Genomic DNA, 15,411 nt, shown 5'->3' on the forward strand with positions numbered 1-15,411 from the left:
CTCTATTTCAAAATAAGTGAATTGTTGAGCCATTTTTCATAGTTCAAAATAAGTGAATTATATTGTTCAAAGTTTTAGGGAGATGTTGAAAAAATCTTTCATTTTTGCCCCTCATTTACAATATTAAATAATTATAAATGAAATAATTTTTTGAATACGGAATATGTACACATCGTCATCAGGAAAATAAATCATTCATTTTTAAAGTTATTTAGAGCGCTCATATATGTAATAGATAAATTGACTTAATTTTAGTAATTTTAATATATAGTTGTAAATGAAAGGAAAAATGGGGAAAGAAGTCTTAAAAAATAGAGAGAAAGAATTAGGTAAAAGGGAATGGAGGAGACATGCTATTTAATTAAAAAATATAAATAGATAAAGATTTTTGTAAGTCATGAGATGGATCAACCAACTAATAAAAAGAACAATGCAACACAATAGTATTTTCCTATTTTTTTTAAAAAAAACAAAGTTAGAGTATGCCTTGTTACCAAAAGCTTACAACCACAAATAGAGAAAAAACATATGCATCCGTGAAAATGTTCTTACATGTAAACCTTGAATAGTTGATGTGCAAATGATAGACTAAAATTTAAGCCATTATATTTTGGGAAAACTAATGTAGAGGTAATGAAGAGAATCATAGAAAGGAGTTGAGGAGATATGTCATTTAAGTAGAAAATGTGAATAGATGGAGGTTTTTGTAATTTATGAGATGTAATAAATATTATAATTTTTAAATTATCAAACAAATTAATTAATGAAGAGAGTAAACTCATCTTTATAGTTTCATAATCAACTTAATTAAACAAATATCAATTTTCTCTATGTATAATTATTTTTCTACTTTTAGTATTTCTTAACCTAAGAAAATATGTTCATTGTAATTGGATATTGACAGAACAAACTTGGTTCATTTGGAAAAATTTCATTAAATTAAAAGAATTATATGTTTTGTGAAAAATTGAATCCAACAATCATATATAATAGACTAATTTTACATAAGTGGTAACAAATACGAAACAAAAACTTAATAGAGGAGATCTCATCTCTTTTTTTAGTCAATTCAAATTCCACAAAAGAAAAAAATGTATTATATCATCTAAATTAGAATAAAAAGAAGCGGATGAAACTAAACAAAAGATGATGGAATCTTGATCGAGAAATTATATCATATTAACATGTTATATACATAATATATATCGATAGAGTATGGATAGTATTTTCAAAAGACAAAAGTTTGTATGATGAAAATATCAAAAAAAATTATTTAAGCAACAAAATAGTCAGTTGAAGATCATGTTGCCCTTGATACAAAAAGTGTGCTTTGTAATATAAATATTGTTCTTGAAGGGTACATATCTTGATGGATAAATAATTAATTGAAAAATTATATAAGCAACAATAAGTGCATCTATATATTTGTAAATTATTGAAACTTCTACTTTTTCAAATTATAATCTAACCAACTCTTGATGAATCTTCCACCGCCATTAAACTTTCTTTTTCATTTTGATGACTTGTAGCAAATTAATTTTTGATCATCTCCTTTGACGAATCTTACACCGGCTTCAAACTTTCTTCTTCATCTTGATAAACTTTTGTTTGGCTATTGTAACACAAGAAGAAATTTTTAAAAATATATCTATAATCTTCATAAAGCTGAAAAAGAAAAAAAATAATACTAACAATATGAAGTTGGAGAAAATATAAATGAGCATGCAACAACACCATAGATGATTGCTATTTATAGATGATTTAAATCATAAGAATTAAGTAGAAGGAAGTTGAGGAGACATGTTATTTAATTAGAGAATACAAATAGGTGGAGGTTTTTTTGTAACTTTCATATGATATAATTATATGTATGAATATGATTGTTTTTTTTTTTAATTATTTAATAAATTGATTAATGAAAAAAATTAAAGAAAAAACTCAAAAAAAACCACACAAAAATAAAATAAAATAAAATCCTAGGCCATTGAGAGGTGCCACATCATTCTTTTTTATCTAGCTTTATATATATTTATATATGATTCTCCTCGTCTTAAAAAAGGAAAAACCCCACAAGGGGAGAAAATATCTCATCCGCTGGTTTCGGAATAAATAAAAGCCACGCGTGCATACAATACACTTCTCGTGTTCCTCCATACATCCTTCTAGGGTTCCATCGTTCCCCCTCTCTGAATCCCATCTTCATCACGATGCAGCCAGCGAATTCCATGGTTCCACCACCACAGTACCAGCAGACACAGCAGTGGATGGCTCAGCAGCCGCCGCAGTATCAGGTTGCGCCTCCGCAGCAATTGGGATATTATTACCAGCAACCTCCGCAACAGGGCGGAGTTCCTCCACCCCAACAACAACAACCTCAGTACAACGCCTCTGGTTTGGCTGCTACTACCGGTTCTGTCCAGCCGACTAGTGTTGATGAGATCCGAAGCCTTTGGATCGGAGATCTACAGTTTTGGATGGATGAACAATACATTCTCAACTGTTTCGCACAAACTGGAGAGGTATGCTACTGTTAATGTCCCTTTTTATTTTTTTCTTGAACAACTTGATATAGATTCTTGGCAAGTTTTCGAATGGTTCTTGTTCTTTTTCGAGTTTGAGAATGTGATTGGGGTACAAAATTATATGATCTTTCGTATTGAATGTTTATTTGAGTAATGTTAATTTGATAGTCTCTCTATGATGTAGTTTCATAGTAAATAACTTTCGGTTACATTCTTGATTAAAGGTATGTGAATAAACTGTTATTTGCATTCAGTGACTTGTCTTTCATGGTTGGTAAAAGGTATGAGGGTATGCTGTCGTTTGTATTCAGTGGCTAGTATTACCTTTGTTGGTAAAAGGTATGTGAATTTGATGTTTGTATTTAAGCTTGTGTTATGTTGTTGGTATACAGTGTGACCTGTGAACATGCTGTTGTTTATATTCTCTAACTTCTGTTATATTGCTGGACTATCTGGCTAAAAGATATGTGAATATGCTGTAGTTTGTATCAGAAACTTTTATTACCTTGGTGGTAGAAGTATGCATTATGCAAATATGTGGAAGTTTGTATTCATGAACTTGTATTACCTTCTTGGTTGAAGGGATGTGAGTAAGCTGTAATTTGTCTTCTGCAACCTGTATTGTGTTACTGTTTTTCCTGAAACATTTTAAGGTTAACCATAGACAAGTAAGGTAACCTTGCTGGTTCATTCTTTTATTGACTTTGGGTATTGACACTAGAAAGGGTTTTGGCGAATGCCTTTGCCAATTGTCACTTTGTTTGAGATAGTGAAAGAAGGGATCTAATAATCCTTACACAACCTTATTAAATAAAGAAATAAATCCATGCCTAAATCCGTGTGTAAACTTGTTCGTACTAAATGATTGTGTGGTGGTTGCCTTTAGTTGCATGCTTGCCGAAATATACCAAAACACACTTTCACTTGCCCCCCCTCTCTAATTTAACTTTCTTGTCTTTTGTACTGTATGAGCATTATTATACTACTATTAGCAGTCTTTTTTCTCTTTCACTTGCCCTTTTTAGAGAATATGAACTGTTTTTCTATTATGTAGGTGACCTCTGCTAAAGTTATCCGTAACAAGCAAAGTGGACAGTCAGAGGGTTATGGCTTTATTGAGTTTATTAGTCATGCTGCTGCAGAAAGGAATCTGCAAGCATATAATGGGACCTTGATGCCTAATATTGAGCAAAATTTCAGACTCAACTGGGCTTCACTCGGTTCCGGTGAAAAACGTTCTGATAATGGTCCTGAACATACAATATTTGTTGGCGACTTGGCAGCTGATGTTTCTGATTATATGCTTCAGGAGACATTTAGGGCTAACTATCCTTCTGTGAAGGGTGCTAAGGTTGTAACAGATAAGGCCACGGGGCGCACCAAGGGTTATGGTTTTGTTAAGTTTGGGGATGAAAGTGAGCAGTTACGTGCTATGACTGAGATGAATGGACAGTTTTGCTCCACTAGGCCCATGCGGATTGGTCCTGCAGCTAATAAGAAGAGTATGGGTGGTCAAAGTCAAGGTATGCCTCAACCTAGTTGGTACATGTACTGTGTTGTGTGGTAATCTTTGTAGCAGTTAAGTGAAACAAATCCAGCTTGCAGCTTGTTTGCTAACGTCAATCGGCATTTAGATTCTGGATCTTTTGTCTTGTTTAGTTGTCATAAATTCCTTTAATGATCAAGTTGTGATTGCTCGAGGATGCTGTTCCTTTAATTTGGTGGGTAAAGTGAGAGTCTATATTTGTTCTGCTCGCCTATGCAGGTGTTGTTATGTTTTCTTTCATTTGTTATGCTCTTGAATTCTTGATGAGTACCCAGCTATCGACGTCATTTCGTTCCAGTAGTTAAAAACTTCCCCTTGAAATATTAAATCTCATAAAACTCCGCTTGTCTCCAAGCAGGATGATTTGGAGGCTCTATGATATAAGGGCCTGGACGCTTGTTTCAGCTGAAATACCTTTTAGGACGTGGTGTGGCGTAAGTCAGTTCATTTAAATGTGGTTAAATTTCACTATGTAGGATCCTCTTGACATTTATCCGTTCTAAGTTTTGCTACTTTTTCCCATTACTCCAGACTCCAGTCAGATTGCTTTTTCTTTATGATCAGCCATTTTACTTCATCATTACTTTTCAGCCATTTTACTTTGTCTTTACTTTTCAGTCATTTTACTTCATCATTACTTTTCAGTCATTTTGCTTTATCATTATGTTTCAGCCATTTCACTTTAGCGTTATGTTTCAGCCATTTCACTTTAGCGTTATGTTTCAGCCATTTCACTTTAGCGTTATGTTTCAGCCATTTCACTTTAGCGTTATGTTTCAGCCATTTCACTTTAGCGTTATGTTTCAGCCATTTCACTTTAGCGTTATGTTTCAGCCATTTCACTTTAGCGTTATGTTTCAGCCATTTCACTTTAGCGTTATGTTTCAGCCATTTCACTTTAGCGTTATGTTTCAGCCATTTCACTTTAGCGTTATGTTTCAGCCATTTCACTTTAGCGTTATGTTTCAGCCATTTCACTTTAGCGTTATGTTTCAGCCATTTCACTTTAGCGTTATGTTTCAGCCATTTCACTTTAGCGTTATGTTTCAGCCATTTCACTTTAGCGTTATGTTTCAGCCATTTCACTTTAGCGTTATGTTTCAGCCATTTCACTTTAGCGTTATGTTTCAGCCATTTCACTTTAGCGTTATGTTTCAGCCATTTCACTTTAGCGTTATGTTTCAGCCATTTCACTTTAGCGTTATGTTTCAGCCATTTCACTTTAGCGTTATGTTTCAGCCATTTCACTTTAGCGTTATGTTTCAGCCATTTCACTTTAGCGTTATGTTTCAGCCATTTCACTTTAGCGTTATGTTTCAGCCTTCTAATTCTTTAATTTCAATATCTTGTTAGCTTGCCTCATGTTACACTCTGATCTTCAGTATACCTCTACGATTTGTGGCAGTCTCGTTCATTAATTTAGTAATCCTAGTCCTGAAATCATTTCTTAGTTCTGCTCCAGTTACCTTGTGAACCTGTTCAGTATTCCCCCTTCATAGGGACGAGAAGTTTCCTGCCATCATTTGTTTCTTGTTGGTACAACTTTTCAGTACGCATTTTTTTCTTTTTGTGATGCTATTACTATTTGGGTGGTGTTAAAATCATTTTTTCTTTGACTATGATTTTTTCTTGTTTTTTAAATTATGAATTATTATACTTGGAATACTTATTATACAATTCAGATAATCTGTAGGTTTTATTCAAGAAGCTTGAAGAATCTATGCCCAGTAGCAAATTAATAGTAATATCTTCTTGATAAAAAAAGGGATTAGACTTTTTATCTACTGGAGTGCTGGTAGCTGTATGTTTAGTTACTTGTTAGTTGTTACATTGTTTAGGAAACTAGCACCCCTTTCCTGCCTTTTCTCGTCTTTCTTGTTTGATAGGGCACATGCCAAAGCATTAAAAAATAAAATTATCTTAATGCATGAGATAGTATGTAATAAGATAATGACATGCGGGCTGGCAGGTTCATGATATTATTCAGAAACTGCAGGTCCATCTGATGGTGTATAACTGTATATACAACTTCTAAATAATTTTTCTATTTGTATATTTATATATTGGTCTTCCTCTTGCCCCTTTGCCAAACTATGGCCCATCCTTCACAAATTTGAACATAAATCTTTTCTTGCTTCTGAACTCCCAAAAGCACATCTGAGTTATATACATTGTTGTATGTGAAGTACCTTTTTTTTGGGTGATCCATCAGTTGAAATGTGTGTCCATTTCTCGAATGCTTTATTGCCTCTCCAAACTGTTAGACATGCCTCCTGGTTTTCTTAAACCTTTTAGTCAAATGTCTGTCAGCTTGTGTTCTCAATCTATACATATTCTGCTTCTTTTGAGACCTGTAAGAGGTAAAAGTTATTAGCCTTCTTGCCCTATTGGAGCAATGCAATCATAAGTCTGATGCTTGATCTATTTAATTGTGAAATAATAGTGCAGTCTCATCTCTTGAATTATATATAATAGTGTCCTCTTACTGGGAACCTTTGCACTTATTTGTTCTACTGATGGTGATAGTGGTAGTTTTCTGACCAGCCTTTGCCTTGTAGTTATGGTTTATTTATGGTACATACATATGCTTTGTAGTTTTGTATTCCTACTGTCCTGTCATTGCAAAAATGTGCAATGTACTTCATCTTACTCATGGAGCATAAAGTTCACCCTCTCTTCACATTTGCCTCTTCCATTTGCAGCTTCGTATCAAAGTTCACCTGGAACTCAAAATGAGGATGACCCTTCTAATACCACTGTCAGTACATTTTTTTCTGGTATCATTTGATGTTCTGTTAGCTTGTACTCATATCCAAATGAATTTTGGTTGCAGATTTTTGTTGGGAACTTGGATTCCAATATAACGGATGAACATCTAAGGCAGATTTTTGGACATTATGGGCAGTTGCTTCATGTAAAAATACCAGTAGGCAAGCGGTGTGGCTTTATTCAGTTTGCTGACAGGTATAGTAATAAATTAACCTTCTCAAGAGGATCAATCTCAATGCTTGGAGAATTAACACATGGTCCATCTTTGTTATTGCAGAAGTTGTGCTGAGGAGGCTATACGGGTATTAAATGGAACTCAGCTGGGTGGACAAAGCATCCGTCTTTCCTGGGGTCGAAGTCCTGCAAACAAGCAGCAGGTAAGTAATGCCAAAATTATAATTTCTGGTTTTCGCACTTCCCAGTCAAATACCAATCTGAATCTTATGTTCCATCTGGTATGTGCAGCCTCAGGTTGATCCAAACCAATATGCTGGTTATTATGGGTATACAGCTGGATATGATGGTTATGGTTATGCTCCCCCTGCTCAGGATCCAAATCAGTATTATGCGGGCTATGCTGGATATGGAAATTACGCACAACCTCAACAGCAGCAGCAAGTTTTGCAGCATCCTCAGGTTTGATGAACCCGTTGAGCTTATTTATCAACTAAAGCTACTTTATACCCACATCTCCATTTTGGAATGGAAATGAATGTGAAATGCTATTAGATAATATCTTTTTAGTTTTATGGCCAAATGGGTCCTTAAACTGATAATAGTTTCTTCATAAAAAATAACGATGTGTTTGAATACTCGTCTCACTTCCTTGCAGTGATATGCTGGTCAAAGGATTTGCTGAGTGCTTCCCGGCGTGATTTGTGTATTGATGTTATAAGCGGGACATGAGATTATCAGTTGGAATCCAGATGTGTATTTCACTATCTTTGGGTGTTGGAAACTTTTGTAGGCTATTTATTGAGGATACGATTTATGGTTCTGATCAACTGATTGTGTGCTGTTTGTTTTTTTTCGTGTTGCCATTTTGGTACTTAGATATGAGATCTAGATATACTTGAAGGTCTCGGAGAAGTGTAGGCATGTAATTTTATACTTGTGTGCTTTTTGGCTATCTCAGCAATGCTTAACACTCTATTTTGCTCGTTGCTCAATGTTGGTTCACCTTTCAATAGCAATTTTTACTAATGTAGTGATTTCCGTGATAGTTATATTTTTGATAAAATGGCTTATGTATTATTGGAGTCTTCAATATGTCTCCTGTTTTAGTGTCATCTATTGATGCCAATTGTCAGCTGACGTAGTTAAGTCCTGCTACCAGTCATAATTGGACCTACGTTCTATCTAAATTTTAGCATTCAACAAACCCCAGATAACTGTAAATTCTTCTTTTCGTTGCTGCTCACTCTTCCATCTTCGGTAGTCTAGGTTTTCTATGTATTTTGTATGGTTGTTACTTGTTTACTGCCGTGCCTCGTTTCCAGCACCAACAAGAAAATATTGCAAGTGCACTCAATATGGTACATCTGGCGATATGCAATCTATACTCCAAAGTATCCCAGACAGTATAACGAGATTGTTAACGCCCCAAAATATGTCTACGAATTAAAACCATCAATTCGTTTGGGTAATTATGCATGCAAGCTGCCATGTTTTGGGATCACATGTTTAGGAAGATACAGTCCGAGAATCGCATTACTTTTGACAACAAGGGCTGGAGCAGAGAAATTAGCCAACTTCCAAATAGAACTCGTGGCACAGAAGACACTAATATTTAAGGAATGTGAAGAGACAAAAAACTGCTGATTTTTGCTTTTAAAGCGCAATCATTCCTACCTCTTTTCATTCTATAAACAAAGATCTAAACCAGATACAATGGTATACTGAATTCATTTCTCCAGCAGTGGCCAAGAACTTAAAATAATAATGTCAGACCACGCCTAGTTATAATCAGTTAGTAAATGTACCCATAACAGAGACGGACACTATCAATTTGTTGTTCCTCCAGGGTATATCCCAGCAAGAATGGGCTCCTCAAGCAAATTCTTTCCCCTTAGATCTATCAAAGGGGAAATATCTACTACCTTATTCATTCTGGCTTCTTCAAGTTCAGGCAGTTATCTGTTGCTTGGTTAAACAACTCCTGGACCTGCTTTAGCTCCTTCTCTAAATCACCAAAATCAGCAAACTGAGTCTCAGAATAAACAAAAAATTAATAATACAGAGAGGTAAATGGAAATTTGGACCTTAGCCTAGTCAGAACAACTTCCACTATCTCTCAGAAAGAAAACAAGGGAAAAACAAACTCTTACCTGCAGCTTCCAGTTGCTTTTGAAGTTCTTGGCCAACTGCATCGTTCTCAGCCTACATCACATACATACATAACCGAGTAAGAATTTGGGTATAACAAGACAAGACAAAATACTAAGCCCAAAATAGACAGATTAATCTTTATTTATCCTTCTTTATTTTTTTAGTTTAAATACTGTAAAGCTATAAGACATCGGAATTAGAGGATGTCAATATGTTAATTCCACCAATTATTCACAAAGAATACCTGGAGTTCTGCAATTCTTTTCAATTGGGCTTCTTCACCCCCATCTGATAAAGGAAGAGCAGCAACCAACGCATCAAACTGCCCAAAAAAGGAAAAGAAAAAGAAAAAGAGAAGATTGTTTTAATACAATGACATTGTAGCAAAGCATACACTTTAGGATCACAATGCAAATTCGCAATTGGTCTGAATTAGAGCCACACAACCCTCAAGGCGTGTCAAGTCTCAAGTGTCAGCTGTGCAGCTTAAGTTTGATAGGATGCTAGCTTAGACAACCTCTGGTTGTGAGGCCAAGAAGAAAACAAGGGAAATATAACTGTGAACTTGAACACCTTAGAACTAATCACAGGGTTGTCCATATACATTTCATAGAAGACAGCTAAAGGGCGATAAACTAGAATTCAGTTTTCCGGTTTTGACAAACAAGGTTTACCCGGTGAGACTTGGCCTAGATGTCATGGTTCCCAAACCTGAGAGGCTGAGATCAAGTTCTCAAGTTAAAATCCCTAGAGGCATGAGATCCTGTCCAGCTAGTAGTTGGAATTTGTCCACCATTATGTGATTCAGTCAGGTTTTAATTCAAGTAGTTGGTGATGCTAATAGCATTATTGTATTTGTCGTTAAACTAAAGGACAAAAGACTAGGTCTTTGAACTCAACCACACTGGTCTCAGGAGTCAGTACTAAGGTCTTTGAACTCAACCACGCAGGTCTCAAGTCTGAACAAACAAAGACTTAATATCATCTGGTATAGAACTGCATGTACACATTAGATATGATGAGCCAAGAAACAACTTAGTGTTATCTCGTATAGAACTGCACATACACATCATATATGATGAGCCAAGAAACATAAAGTATCCCCACGATATAATCTAAAGAGTTGACGTTTCCAAAAGTAAACATACTAGTCAAAGGAAGACAAAAAGAAACATTATTTTGTCCAAAAATGATTTTAAAAAAAAGGAATGGTAAGTGCATTTTTAATATAGCACCAAGAAGGTGCAATCAACAACATTTACAAGGAACACAAGGATATACCTTCCTATTCTTAAAGGGATTTTACAAGTTCAATCACTTCTTCAGCCTCATTTACAAAAAAGCTGTTTACACAAAAAACGAATCTAAACTAAATAGTTCATCTTGATCTTCCGAGAAAGTGAAAATTCCCCATTCTTGAAGTACATGCAGGTTATTCATATACCCTGGTCTGTGGCTTGCTCATATTAGTTGATGAATAAGCAGAAAAAGTTAAGGTATGGACTATGGAGTTTTACCTGCTTGGCAGCCTTAACAAAAGCAGCACTCATTTGTTTTGGTTGTTCTGCAACATTAGTTGAGTCTTCTGTGGGATTAGCAGGTGGAGGTTCTGGATAATTAGGTGATAGACGGACAGGAGGGGCGTCCCTTTGAAGAGTACCAAACGTGTTGAAAGCAAGAGCTGCAATTGTATTTACTTGTTCCTGTAACTGTGATATGATATCCATCTTCCAAATCCTTCCCTAAATTGCTAACAAAAATGGTGAATTTACAGAAAAAAAATTCGAACAAAGGAATAGAAAACACAGGAGAAGAACTTACCTTAAAACCCTAGAATTGGAGGTACGGGTAGAAGCAGCAGGGAAGATCCGAAAATCTGTTACAATTGTTTTAAAATTAGACCTAAAATTAACCATTATTTCAATTAAATTTAAAAAAACTCTTTACGTTTTTTTTTGTGCAAAAGCTACCCTTCAGGCCTTCACAGTTCACGACTTCAGGGCAAAACGCAATAAGGGAGAATTAGTTTTGTTATATTAAAGGGTTCTAAAAATATCATTTTAAAGTCTTCATTTTGTATGTGACGAAGAAAATTCATTTAAAAACACTCACTTGTCGCCTCACCTTTCTTCTAGTTCTAGCGTACCTTCCTTCAAGCGTTGAACATGATATTAGGTAGGATCAAAAGGTTTATTTAAATCTCTTTCAATGAAAATTTCATTATTTATATTAGTTAGTATTATTATAGTAGTAGATATTGAAATTCCTTCAATTTCTTTTTACATTTACTTCTTTGCTTGTTTTTATTTTAAAACTTTCAATATAAATTCTGACTTTATCATTATCAAGTGAGCGTTTTAAATAATATTGTGCGTAAAATTCTAGTAGCGGTTCTTTTTGTGGGAATGTGCTTAGCCATGAATGATGATAATTGATAACCCATCTCAATTAGGGGTTGGCTAGAAATGACATAAAATGCAACAAAAATAATTTAGGTTTACTACTTTTTTTTTTGGTAATTTAGGTTTTGAGAAGAGGCACGTGGTCAGCATACGACATCTGAGATCAGACACCACAAAAAAAAAAACAAATAAAATTTATATTTGCCTTTTCATCCTGCTTCTTTCTATCTTCCGATAACTTCTAAGCATCTACTATGGCTTCTCTTCTCACCAATGGAATCTCACGCTTCTGTCCTCAATCCATCACTGAGCAGCCTAAACTCCCAAAAGGGTCTAACTTTTTGCCTAATCCACCCGCCCCCAGAATCTCAAATTCAGGTAATTTCAAGATTAAAGCTGCTGATGCCAAGGCAACTGTTGAAGTTCCAGGTAAAGAATCATCTTTATCAATCTCAAATGAAAACGACCCACTTCAGAAATTCTTGAAAAGAGACTATAAATGGGGTTTCAATGAAAATATTGAATCTTTTGCGCTGCCAAAAGGGCTTTCGGAGGAAACTATAAGGTTGATTTCATCAAGAAAGAATGAGCCTGAATGGATGCTTGAGTATAGATTGAAATCGTATGAGAAATTTGTTAAAATGAAAGAGCCTAAATGGTCTGATAATCAGTACCCAGAAATTGATTTTCAGAATATTTGTTATTATTCAGAACCTAAAAAGAAACCAACTTTAGATAGTCTTGATGAGGCTGACCCTGAGCTTGTTAGGTATTTTGATAAATTGGGTATTCCTTTGAATGAAAGAAATCGTTTAGCAAATGTTGCAGTTGATGCTGTTCTTGATAGTGTTTCTATTGCCACAACTCATAGGAAGACTTTAGAGAAGTCTGGTGTGATTTTTTGTTCGATTTCTGAGGCTATTAGGGAGTATCCAGATTTAGTCAGGAAGTATTTGTTTAGAGTTGTGCCCCCAGAAGACAATTTTTACGCGGCTCTTAATTCAGCTGTGTTTAGTGATGGATCATTTGTGTATATACCCAAGAACACCAAGTGTCCTATGCAAATATCTACTTATTTTAGAATAAATGCAATGGAAACTGGACAATTCGAGAGGACTTTGATTGTTGCGGATGAAGGAAGTTTTGTTGAGTATTTAGAAGGGTGTACAGCACCTTCATATGATACAAATCAGTTGCATGCTGCTGTGGTGGAATTGTATTGCCATGAAGGTGCAGAGATTAAGTACTCAACCGTGCAGAATTGGTACGCTGGAGATGAGGAAGGGAGAGGAGGGATTTATAATTTCGTTACAAAGAGAGGAATTTGTGCTGGGGCTAGATCGAAGATATCATGGACACAAGTTGAGACTGGCTCAGCTATTACCTGGAAGTATCCAAGTGTAGTGTTAGAAGGTGATGAATCGGTTGGTGAATTCTATTCTGTGGCATTGACCAACAACTATCAGCAGGCAGATACAGGAACGAAGATGATACACAAAGGGAAGAATACGAGGAGTAGGATTATTTCAAAGGGTATTTCTGCAGGAAATTCTAGAAACTGTTACAGAGGACTAGTTCAGGTCTTATCAAGTGCAGAGAATGCTCGGAATTCCTCCCAGTGTGATTCAATGCTCATCGGTGATAAAGCTGCAGCCAACACTTATCCATATATTCAGGTAACTAGCTCTCAGTGAACTTTAATTTTGCTTTCTATCTCCGCATGATAAAATAATTCTTGATGTAACTTTAGCTCTCTACCTTTAGAAGTACAATATTTAGTTGTGACATATGGCCTTGTTACTCTTTAGGTGGAAAACATGATCTTTCTATGATCACAGTGTACTTCACTGTATTCTGAGGTCTCCTGATTTATGCATGATGCTGGTATCATTAAGTTTCAATCTTTAATATAAAATTTAGTTACCTGATCAAAGAAAAAAATCATTAAGTTCCAATCTTTGATGAAAATTTTATTTACCTGATCAAAAAAGGAAAATCATTAAGTTCCATTTATCTTTCTCATAGTACAGGAGCAATGTTTTTAGTCTACCACCCCTATCCATGATCTCCCTTATTCCAATTGCAGAAAAGGAAAAGGAAAAAAGAAGGAAGGATTCCACCTTGAATTAGAATCATTCGACAAGAGCTTAGAAGAAAAGGTTCAACAAATGTACACATTGTTGTTAGTTACGTCTAAAAACAAGTCAATTAGGTGCATGCTGGGACCTTCAGCTTGGAAATATTTGAGCTGTCCGGCAGGTCAATAAATAGTCTCTCTTTCATTGGTGTCTGAGAATGTTCTCATGTAGACCATAAAACTAGTGGTTTGTATGTTACTCATGGTGAATCAAAAATGAAAAAAAAGGGGAGGGGGGAAGGGTACTGCTTACTTTCATTTGAAGTTCATTGTCATGAGAAGAGGTGTTATTTTAACTTTTAATATGTTCATGGATCTCTTGTTGGATAAAAGCATCAACTGTTGTATCCCCGTGCTTGACAGTGTGGATGTGGGTTGATTTTTCTGGAGCTGAATTAAGCCTCCGATACCGAAGATTAGTGTGCACTTGTGCATGGAGAAGGTGCAAATAGTAATTTTTATGGATGTGTTGTATGTTTTAAACAAGCAGCAAACTGCATGTCTGTCTGTTTGATAAACTTATCGCTATGCTTGGTCCAGAACTCCAGATGAAGTACGTTTACTAATGAATATAGTTTAATACAGTGACCTTTGATAATTATCTTAAATTTTGTTAACTCGAGGAAACTTAACCTTCATTAAATTTGGCATGTGATGGTTTTCTTGTAAAACATACCGCAGGAAACACTCTCCCATCCATGTGAATTTTCAGAGAAACTAGTGCAAACTAATTTAAAAGCAGTCTATAGTCTCTAATATTCTTGATTGGATTTACCCGATGCATCCTTCTATATTTTAGGATCTCTCAGAAAGCTTCTGTAGTATCTATATATATATAGAAATAGATTAGTGCATAGGGGTCAAAAGAAGACAACATTTGTTACTTTTGGTGTGGCTTTTAAGTTCTAAGTCACATGCTACATGAATTTTGTAGTTATCCTGGTAACTGCTGCTTGTGTATATACAACTCTTGTTCTACTTGGAACTCGGAATCTAATGTAACTGCGTATTTGCTCTTCTGTTTCTATATTTACATATGACATCATTTTAACAGGCCAAGAACCCCTCTGCCCAGATAGAACATGAAGCCACAACTTCAAAGATTGGTGAAGATCAGTTGTTCTACTTCCAGCAGAGAGGAATCGACTATGAGAAAGCAATGGCTGCAATGATCTCTGGGTTTTGCAGAGATGTTTTCAATGAACTCCCTGATGAATTTGGTGCTGAGGTGAACCAATTAATGAGCTTGAAGCTTGAAGGGTCTGTAGGTTAATCAAAGCTGATTGCTGGTGTGGAAATTTTGGACTTTGTAGCCATTTGTTTTGTCATCTGTAAAGTTGTAATAGTATCATACCCAAACAAACTTTTGCTATTTACACTTCATGTAAATAAATAATGTGTCAAGGCATTGTCTTCTAATCCTTCTTTTATACCCATCTTAACAGTTTCATGACACTTCTAATTGATTGTGTTATGCCTGAGAAAGTTCCACAACTTCAATAAAAAAATACAAAATGGAGAACACTGCTTTAGAAAAGATCCATCAGTTAACGAGATAATTGTGTTGTAGCAGTTTGTGTTTGACTAATCAATCTGAAAAATACTCGCGGAAATTGTGTTTGGCCAAGGTCCAAATGTGTTTTTGGCATTTTCAGCTTCTGAAGTGCTACTACAAAAATACTTATTTTTCCCTAAAAAACTTAATCA

At 35.3% G+C, this 15,411-nt stretch overlaps 3 protein-coding genes across 7 annotated transcripts; 2 read left to right on the plus strand and 1 right to left on the minus strand.

Annotated features, from left to right (window-relative positions):
• Positions 1-2,062: 2,062 nt before the first annotated feature.
• Positions 2,063-8,030, plus strand: LOC102592119 (polyadenylate-binding protein RBP45). The gene is made up of 7 exons (XM_006348041.2): positions 2,063-2,519; positions 3,577-4,045; positions 6,771-6,826; positions 6,902-7,032; positions 7,115-7,214; positions 7,303-7,473; positions 7,670-8,030. Exons 1-7 carry the CDS (start codon positions 2,208-2,210, stop codon positions 7,670-7,672), a joined length of 1,242 nt encoding a protein of 413 aa, XP_006348103.1. The 5' UTR covers positions 2,063-2,207; the 3' UTR covers positions 7,673-8,030.
• Positions 8,031-8,605: 575 nt separating this feature from the next.
• LOC102592456 (mediator of RNA polymerase II transcription subunit 21) lies at positions 8,606-11,215 on the minus strand. Of its 3 annotated transcripts, none has more exons than XM_015309077.1 (6): positions 11,113-11,215; positions 10,987-11,041; positions 10,683-10,915; positions 9,410-9,487; positions 9,165-9,216; positions 8,606-9,018 (listed from the first exon to the last, which is right to left on the minus strand). In XM_015309077.1, exons 3-6 carry the CDS (start codon positions 10,890-10,892, stop codon positions 8,942-8,944), a joined length of 417 nt encoding a protein of 138 aa, XP_015164563.1. In that variant the 5' UTR covers positions 10,893-10,915; positions 10,987-11,041; positions 11,113-11,215; the 3' UTR covers positions 8,606-8,941. The 3 variants fall into 3 exon arrangements, with proteins under 3 accessions (XP_015164563.1, XP_006348104.1, XP_015164562.1); XM_006348042.2 differs by having other exon boundaries at positions 10,683-10,907; positions 11,113-11,214; XM_015309076.1 differs by having other exon boundaries at positions 10,683-10,907; positions 11,136-11,201.
• A 553-nt stretch (positions 11,216-11,768) lies between these two features.
• On the plus strand, positions 11,769-15,146 carry LOC102592799 (UPF0051 protein ABCI8, chloroplastic). 3 transcript variants are annotated; one of them, XM_006348043.2, is made up of 2 exons: positions 11,769-13,243; positions 14,759-15,146. In XM_006348043.2, the coding sequence occupies exons 1-2, from the start codon at positions 11,822-11,824 to the stop codon at positions 14,975-14,977; spliced, it is 1,641 nt and encodes a 546-aa protein (XP_006348105.1). In that variant the 5' UTR covers positions 11,769-11,821; the 3' UTR covers positions 14,978-15,146. The 3 variants fall into 3 exon arrangements, with proteins under 3 accessions (XP_006348105.1, XP_015164564.1, XP_015164565.1); XM_015309078.1 differs by lacking the exon at positions 14,759-15,146 and adding an exon at positions 13,593-14,733; XM_015309079.1 differs by lacking the exon at positions 14,759-15,146 and adding an exon at positions 13,598-13,638.
• Positions 15,147-15,411: the final 265 nt, after the last annotated feature.

Source organism: Solanum tuberosum, unplaced genomic scaffold, assembly GCF_000226075.1.
Source record: "Solanum tuberosum cultivar DM 1-3 516 R44 unplaced genomic scaffold, SolTub_3.0 scf00099, whole genome shotgun sequence".
NCBI classification, from domain to species: Eukaryota; Viridiplantae; Streptophyta; class Magnoliopsida; order Solanales; family Solanaceae; genus Solanum; species Solanum tuberosum.